The 8880-nt window shown below is 56.4% G+C and overlaps 1 protein-coding gene across 1 annotated transcript in view; it reads left to right on the top strand.

The window, feature by feature from the left end:
- The first annotated feature begins 6313 nt into the window (after nucleotides 1-6313).
- The window catches only part of LGALS1 (galectin 1), a 3432-nt gene continuing 865 nt past the window's right edge, over nucleotides 6314-8880 (top strand). The window contains exons 1-2 of the mRNA XM_034987552.1: nucleotides 6314-6579; nucleotides 7834-7913. Coding sequence (XP_034843443.1) covers nucleotides 6571-6579; nucleotides 7834-7913 — 89 coding nt within the window. The 5' untranslated portion in view covers nucleotides 6314-6570. The remainder of the gene's footprint in view (nucleotides 6580-7833; nucleotides 7914-8880) is intronic.

Below are 8880 nucleotides of genomic sequence, written 5' to 3'. Positions count from 1 at the left end.
ATTCTGGCACTACCTCGAGTTTGTGCAGGCCCCCCAGGTTAGGGGTTCAGTCGCACAAGACTCCCTGCCCACCCCTCTTCAGGTGCCCCCCCCAAGTCCCAGGGGTCACCTGCGCTTTTGACCAACTGGCTATAAATTGGAGATTCCCAAAGCCCCCTTCTCAGATTCAATAATTTGCTGTAACAGCTCACAAAACTCAGGGAAACATTTATGTTTACTGGTTTATTATATAACAAGTGATATGTAAGGATACAGATGAAGAGACGTGAAAGACAAGGTCCAGGAGCTTCTCTGTCCCCATGGAGTTAGGGTATGTCACCCTCCCAGTACGTAGATGTGTTCACCAGCCCAGAAGTTCCAAACCCTATAGTTTAGGGATTTTTTTTTTTTTTTTAAGATTTTATTCATTTATTTGACAGAGAGACACCGCAAGAGAGGGAACACAAGCAGGGGGAGTGGGAGAGGGAGAAGCAGGCTTCCCTCTGAGCAGGAAGCCCGATGCGGGGCTCGATCCCAGGACCCTGGGACCATGACCTGAACCAAAGGCAGAGGCTTAACGACTGAGCCACCCAGGCACCCCTAGGGATTTTTTTTTATGGAGCCTTCATCACATAGATGTGATTGATCATAACTCAATCTTCAGCCCCTGTTCCCTCATCGGAGCCACTGACTTAACGGCCATGGAGACCTCCTCGTTCCAGACTTGTTATGTGAAAGTTTCCCTTAATTTTATTATTTTTTAAAGGTTTTATTCATTTATTTATTTGAGAGAGAGAGAGAGAGCACATGGGGGGGAGGGTCAGAGGGAGAAGCAGACTCCCTGCTGAGCAGGGCGCCCGATGCGGGACTTGATCCTGGGACTCCAGGATCATGACCTGAGCCAAAGGCATTCGCTTAACCAACTGAACCACCCAGGCGCCCCAAAAGTTTCCCTTAATTTTAAAGCGATTTCCTTTGAGTTTCTGTTACGCGCCGCCAAAAACTCTCCTGATATACAGGCCCTGGGCACCTTATAGAAAACATTAAAATGGGGCGCCTGTGTGGCTCAGTTGGTTAAGCGTCTGCCTCCCGCTCAGGTCATGATCCCAGGGTCCTGGGATCAAGCCCCACATCGGGCTCCCTGCTCGGCGGGAAGCCTGCTTCTCTCTCCTCCACTCCCCCTGCCTGTGTTCCCTCTTTGGCTGTGTCTCTGTCAATTAAAATCTTTAAAAAAAAAAAATTAAAGTGCACCCACTTCCTGGAAGTTCCACATTAAATATATGTGGGCTTTTTGTTTATACATTTTCGACGTATTTTTATACATTTGTTTTATTTTATATATATTTTTAAAGATTTTATTTATTTTGAGAGAGAGTGAGCGAGAGAGAGAGCACACAAGCCAGGGGGAGAGGCAAAGGGAGAAGCAGACTCCCCACCAAGCAGGGAGCCCGATGTGGAACTTGATCCCAGCACTCTGGGATCAGGACCTGAGCCAAAGGCAGACGCTTAACCACTGAGCCGCCCAGGTGCCCCTATATGTTTGTTTTAGACATGATGGGACTAGGGAGATCTAAGGTAGGAGTGCCCAACCTCTAGGAAGACTTGAACAGACTTTGGAAGTCAGAAAATTCAACCCTTGAAAATTGTTCTCAAATGTTTCCACTTATACGACTGCCAGGTTTTTGTTTTTGTTTTTTATTTTTTTATTTTATTTTATTTTATTATTTATTTATTTGACAGAGAGAAAGTTAGCGAGAGCAGGAACAGAAGCAGGGGGAGTGGGAGAGGGAGAAGCAGGCTTCCCGCGGAGCAGGGAGCCCGACGCGGGCCTCGACCCCAGGACCCTGGGATCATGACCGGAGCTGAAGGCAGACGCTTAACGGCTGAGCCACCCAGGCGCCCCTGTTTTTGTTTTGGTTTTTTTTTTAAGATTTTATTTACTTATTTGACAAAGAGAGAGCACAAACAGAGTGGCAGGCAGAGGGAGAGGGAGAAGCAGGCTCCCCACAGAGCAAGGGAGGCCCGATGCGGGACTCGATCCCAGGACCCGGGATCATGACCTGAGTGAAAGGCACTTGTTTAAACAACTGAGCCACCCAGACGCCCCTCCGTGACTACCAGGTTTTAAGTCGAAGTGCCGTAAATGCTGATTGACTTCAGCTTTGCAGTTTTAATATTTTGGAGCCAATACATTTTTTTTCTTCAGGTCTCAAATATTTTATAAGCTCTTAAAAAGCTCTCAGCTTCCTGTGAGTCTGTAATTATGTCAAAAGAAAAACATGAAAAAAATTGAAAGACTCATGCCTGAGCCCTAGTGGGCTAATGAATGGCAAGACCCCACCCAGACCTCGTATGAGAGAAGACGTAGCTCCCCAAAGACCAGTGAGGGCCTGTAATCAGAAGGGGGACAGACAGCGGGTGGGAAGGCAAAAGTGACAGAAGGCAACTGTGTTTGGGGAGGCGGCTGTCTGGGCAGGTGGAACAGCGCAGCAAAGACAGGGAGGTAAAAACGGATGCTCAAGGTAAGTGGGGGTTGGAAGAGTGCCTGAGGTTGGGGGTCATCTCCCCCCTCCCCAGTTCTTTCTACACTTCATGGAGCAAGAGGAAAAGATCTTTTTTTTTTTTTTTTGAGGTCCAGGTATCCCAGGACCACAGTGTTCTTCTTTTCTTGGCTCAGCAGATGGAAAGCAGGTCAGCCCTAGCTCCCTGTGTGACCTTGGCCAAGTGACCAGCCTCTTTGGGTGGTTTCTGCATCATTAAATGAGGGAGCAGGACAGGTGGGGAATGTCGGGGTCCCTTCCTGCTCTGACCTGTAGGGCTCTGGAGCTGGCTCTGATCCCCCCACCATCCCCGCCTGGGCCAGCCAGGTTGGCTGAGGGGTGTGGATGGTGTTCCAGTGGGCCTGGCAGCCCTCCCAGCCACTGCCAGCTGGAGGGCGCATAGCCTTCTCGCGGGCAGGGCAGGGCCGCACTGGCCTGGATCCCCCATCTAGGGGTGCTGAGCTCATTTCTCACTGCAGCCGCCAAGGTCCAGCCTATAGGATGGAGGAATTCCAGAGAGCTTGCTGTCTCTGCTGCAGGGTAGTGAGGGAGGAGGAGAGTCCCGGGGGGGGGGGGGGGGGCCTTGGCTTGGGGGTGCACATGAGAGGACGAATGTTGAGCCCTCCCCACAGCACCTCTGTAATCCTCCAACCAACCGTTAGTGAATGGTAATGTTCCCACTTTCCAGGCCTGGAAACAGGTTCAAGAGTTCAAGGACCTTGGCCACAGTCACACCCAGGCAGCCCCCAAATTAGGAATTGCCTTCCCTTCTGATTCTAACGTCAGGTTCATTGCAGGGCGCAGAGCAGCTTCTCTGTGCAGTGCATTCCAGTTGACAGGCATGAAGCCAGGGGTGGGGGGGGTAAGGGGGGTTGGGGGTAAGGGAGAGTGGGGGGCTTGGGGGGTGGGGGATGGGGGAGGCATAGATGGAATGAGGTAATGTTTGAAAGCAAGGAGATAAGGTGCCCACTTATCTGCACAGGGCCTGGTAGATAAATGGGTGCCACCCCAGGAGGCCCTGAGGACTGGGTGGGGGTGGGGTGCACACAGGGCACCTTGTCACCCAGGAAAACCATGGTCCCTGTTACAGGGGACACGGGAAGCCGGAGAGACTCCCTGTCCCAGCATAGGCAGGAGGGGACTGTTGGCGATGAGGCAGGGAGGGGTGAGAGGGAGACCTCCCAGCAGTGTGGACCCCAGGAAGGTAAGCTCAGCCTAGGAAAAGAGACAAGAGGGAAGCCAAAACCTTCGGAGACTGCGAAAAAAGTAATCACTATTTAGTACAACAGACATGAATTCCACCCTGGACTAGCCTTGGGTGGGAGAGCAGGATGTCACCTCCCCAATTTCCAGAGTGGGAGGCCAACTTGGGGACGGCGTGGCAGGGATAGGACCAGAATCCAACTCTTGGGACTCCCAAAGGGGCCTTTCTGGAGGCTTATTCATGCCATGGCACCCCTCTACCGGCCCTCAGCCGGCCAGACCCTGGGGAATAAAGCCGCCCCTCGTCCAACAGCACACACTTCCTGATACTGGGCCTGTCCTGCAGGTTGGGGGAAGCATGGGAGCAGCTCTTTTTTTAAAGATTTTTTATTTATTTGACAGAGAGAGACACAGCGAGAGAGGGAACACAAGCAGGGGGAGTGGGAGAGGGAGAAGCAGGCTTCCCGTGGAGCAGGGAGCCCGATGTGGGGCTCGATCCCAGGACCCCGAGATCATGACCGGAGCCGAAGGCAGACGCTTAACAACTGAGCCACCCAGGTGCCCCGGGAGCAGCTCTTGAGGTGCTGAGAGCTCAACAATCAGGCCGGAACAGCCAGCCAGCCCCACGTAACAACAGCTGGGATGGGACCGGGCCTGCACCATCCCTGCTCCTTGGTCGGGACTCCTCAAATGCCCCCATTCCTTGATTCAGGCAGAAGGTGTCTGTGGCGCTTGGAGGGGAAGCACAAAGGAAAAGCCCCGAAGCGGCTCCACGCACCCCTCCCTATGTTGAGGTTTAGGGGAGGCCCCGGAGGAAAAAATGAAAGAGCTGTGCTTGGTTTCTGAGGCTTGGTCTTGGAGGAGGGGTGAGGGGCTTGGAGAGGGGGCAGCCCAGCCTCCTTTCTGGGCCTGCCTCGAGGCCCAGTGCACTCCCCACCACTCCTCCCGTGTGAGGGTGGGCTTCAGTCATCTGCGGGGGGGGGATGGGGGGGTGGGGGGGCGGGGGGGTTTGGAGGACCTGGCTTCCAGGTGTGAGTCACTCCTGGTCCACATCTTCCTCCCTCTTCAGTGCTGGCAATTTCAGAAGGGAGATGGCAATGTGGAGAAGGAGGTCCCGGTGACATCTCTCCTAGTAAGTGCCCCACCTTGCCCAGTGCTCCCCACACCTATCTCTCCTCCTAGTTCCTGGGTGTGAGGTGAGCACCCCTCTAACCCACCCACCCTCAACTCTTGCTACAGTGATCTTCCCTGCAGCCCATGTCTGCCCTCAATACTCACCTTCTCTATAACCTTCTATGGCTCCCCAGCAACCCTCAAAACCAAAACAATGGCTAAGCCCCTTTAATGAGGCCTTTCCTGATCCAGATACTGTTGGCCTCCCAGTCTCATGCCCCATCTTTCCCCAACATACCCGAAACTCCAGCCATGCCCAGATGCCCTGGACCTATGTTTTCTCACATCTGAGCCTTTGCTCATGCTGGAATGCCAGGCCCTCTTTCTTCACCCATCCTTCAAGATCCACCTTCTGGGGCATCTAGGTGGCTCAGCTGGTTGAGCATATGACTTCAGCTCTGGTCATGATCCCGGGGTCCTGGGACAGAGCCCATGTCGGGCTCCCTGTTCAGCAGGGAGTCTGCTTCTCCTTCTCCCTCTGCCTCTCCCCCTACTAACCCCCCCTCTTCTCAAATAAATAAATAAAAACTTAAACAAAAAAACAAAGGCCCACAGTCTGGACAGTCTCCATTGCACCACAGTGCTTGTTCATGACTTCCCTTAGAACCAGCATCATGCTACTTAATTAGCCAGGTCCTGCCCCAGCAGCGGGCTACCTGAGAGCAGGGACTCCATGGGGTTCCTCTTTGAATCCTTACAGGCTAGCTCAGGGCAGGCACATAGTAGAGGCTCAGGAAAATATCTGCTAAGTGAACAGGGAAAGGAAAGGCCGTGCCTAGCCTTGAAGAGATATGAAGAGAGTGGAAGGGAGGGGGCGCACAGAGCCGGAACCCCAACCCCTCCTGGCCTGGCCCACCCTGGGCCCCCTCTCAGGCCTGACTCAGGCCAGAGGCTGTCAGGCAGGAGCTCTTGGAGGATACGCAGCAGGCCCCTCAGGAGGGCTGAGGCATGAAGCCTGAGGCCTGAGCCCCAGGGGCAGCCTGAGGCCGGGCACCCAGCCCAGCCTTTCTTTAGCACCAGCGGAGGAGCAGGAGCGTGGGCGGAAACCACAATCCCTGCTTCCGGGGAGGCCCGGGTGGGGCCAGGGCCTTGTGGTTAATGGTCCTGGGCCCTCTGCAGAGCCTGCAGCGCAGGCCACGCCCTGGTCCTTGCAGGGAGCGGCCTGATGAACCCCAGCTCTGATCCCCTGAAGGAACCTGTATCCCCTCGGCCATCTTCTCTGGATACCCCCTGAGCTCGGCCTGCTGGCCCTAGGTCTCCTTCCCGCCAACTCTTGTGCCTAACTCATCCTCAAACTATTTTCCACTGGCTCCCCCCACCCCACACACCCCCCCCCGGGCCCTGCCACAGCACAATTCTTTTGGTGGGGGTGGGGAGGGATGAAGGGGAACGGGAGGCGGAGCCTGGACCCGGGGGGAGGGGTTAAGGAAGAAGGGGGTTTGCCACTCTGATTGGTCACCTCTGCTCCAGAACGGCTTCAAAATTCCATGGACTCCGCCTCCAGTGGGCCCCCATCCCTGTCCTGGCTTACAATTGGCTGGGCTTCCAGGGGGGCGGGAGTCACCGGAGCCTGGTCCCATTAAAAGGGTGGGAGCGGCCCGGGGGCCCATCTCTCCTGTAGAGTCGTGAGACAGCTGGTGCGGCAGTTCCCGGGAACATCCTCCGGTCCTCAGTCATGGCTTGTGTGAGTGTGGGGACCCCACCCCAAGGCCCAGGGATAGCGTGGGGGCAGACAGCCCGGGGAGAGTGGAGGCAGATGGGGAGCTGGGTTCTAGTCCCTGGGGTGTGGCTTCGAACAAGTTCCTTCTGTGCCTCAGTGGCCGCGTCTGTAAAATGGGGGTGGGCGCCATGGTCCCCAAAGGCCCTCTCTGGCTTAAGAATTATCTGAGTTCCTCCGGGGTCTGACAGCACAGTTATTTCCGCCAAGGTTTGACATTTTGCAGTTCTCGGATAACCGGGAGAGAGAAGGGTGTGGCAAACTGGTGGGGTAGGGAAGCACTTTGATGATACACAGGCCGCTGTCCCTTCCCCACTCCTCACCCCGGAGAGCCTCCTGTCCCTTCCCCCCCTGCAGCTGTCCCCAGTCACTGGGCCAGGGCAGAGTCATCCTCTGCTCTAGAGAGCTCTGAAAAGTAGCCAGGATTTGAGACAGGCTGCCCGGAGGGTGCCTGCATGGGTTAGTGGGTGGAGGGTGGTTCCGTCCAGGCCAGTCAGGTGGGGGCTGGGAAATTACCACCCCTATCCACACACACACATTCCCCATGCCGGGAGATTGGGTGCTACGGGGGAGAGAAGGAGGCAAGAATCTTCTGCAGGCCTCGAGGGAAAGGGTTCAAGTTTCTGGCAGAAGCAACCACTCACACCAGTTACGCTATGCGGTCAATCTCGCTATTGCTGAGCCGGCCAGGCTGCTGACTCTGGCCATTGGCCACTCACTCTTCCTTCTGCAGAGGGGCCTGGCTTTGCCCCTTAGGGGTCTCCTCTCCAACCCCTGCGCCTCTCTGTACCGAGGGGCTAGAAGGGGATGGTGGGGAATCTCCCAGCCCAGGGGTCGCCTCCTCTCCAGCAGAAGGGCAGACCCTCAATTTCTTCGCCATCAAGTCGCAGTGTCACTCACTCCGAGTCCGCTTCTCTCCATCTATTAAATGAAGGGTTGGAGCATAGCACCCCACCTCCCAAACCACTCTGAATCCAAAATCCCCACGCTGAATCGCAAAAACTTCTAGATTCTGCCTTCTACAACCTCGGTAGTGTTGACAGGAAATGAGCCCGGCTGAGAGCAGCGATTTGCCCGGGACCACACGGAGAACTTGGCCTCCTGGATTCCCCAGGCTTCCCGCGGGTGGGGTCAGAGGATCCTGGCTGGGAACCACCCCACCCCCTCCCCCGGGCACTGCGTCATCTAACCTCGCTGACTCTGGTCTCGTCGTCTTTGCAGGGTCTGATCGCCAGCAACCTGAATCTCAAACCTGGGGAGTGCCTCAGAGTGCAGGGCGAGGTGGCCCCCGAAGCCAAGAGGTGAGCGGGTGAAGGTGGGGGTGGCGGGCGGCAGGGGCCGGGGCACCGAGCCCGGGGGCGGGGGGGGCGGGGGGGGAGGGCGGGGAGGGGCGCGACGGGGCCGCTCCCCTCTGGTAGGGGCGTGGCCGGCCAGGCCCGCCCCTCCCTCCGGCGGCGAGAGGGTTAACGGCGGTGGCGTCTTCTGGGTGAGTCACTTCCACCTCGGGGTCTGGATGCCCCCTCTAGAGTCGCCCCCATCCCTCCCTGCCGGAGCCTCCTAAACCAAACCAGCTGCGGCCTCCGCCTCTACTTTGCCTGGCCCCGCCCCCACTGTGGGAGGGAGCCGAGGCCGCTCTGGGGCCCGGGAGAGGGAATGGGGGCGCCACCCGGCTGCTGGCCCTCGGGGTCCCTCGGTCCCGCGCTCTTCACTCACTCAAGCTTTCATTCCTTCGGTCCTCCTTCCTTCACTCATCATCCACTCAGCAGGCTGCCGAGTCTCTCAGCAGCCATGTGACCTTGGACCGGTCAACCAACCGCCCTGAGCTTCAGTCTGTTGTCGATTCCCGGGCGGGGGGGGGGGGGGGGGGGGGGGGGGTTGTGTGGAGGAAGTGAGATGCTGGGTCTCTTCAGTGACCATGACGATGATCAGCTGACATTAGAAAGAACCGTGTGCGCTATCCTTTTCATGCTTACCCAACCCTCCGAGGTAGGTACTTCTCTCCGCTCAGCAAATGCATTTTTAATGATGACGCGCTTATCAGCCCCACCGCTATTGAGCATTGCGTGTCGTCCGTGTCGTCATGCTGGGCACCAGGAGTACAGAGATAACAAGGACACTTGCCCTCCCAGAGGTCACCATGTGGAGGCAGTCTCTCCGTCCTTGACCAAAGGGACACAAAGTAACGGCTAAGAGTCTTGGCTATCAGCACAGCCAGACCCTTAGAGATCGCTCTGGGGCAGCCCCCGTTGGGCAGATGAGGACACTGGG

Source organism: Mirounga leonina, unplaced genomic scaffold (genome assembly GCF_011800145.1).
Source record: "Mirounga leonina isolate KUSES-001 unplaced genomic scaffold, KU_Mleo_1.0 Mir_418, whole genome shotgun sequence".
In the NCBI taxonomy this organism is placed as follows: domain Eukaryota; kingdom Metazoa; phylum Chordata; class Mammalia; order Carnivora; family Phocidae; genus Mirounga; species Mirounga leonina.
Note: the sequence above shows the minus strand (reverse complement) of the source record. Positions and strands in the feature narration are given on the sequence as shown.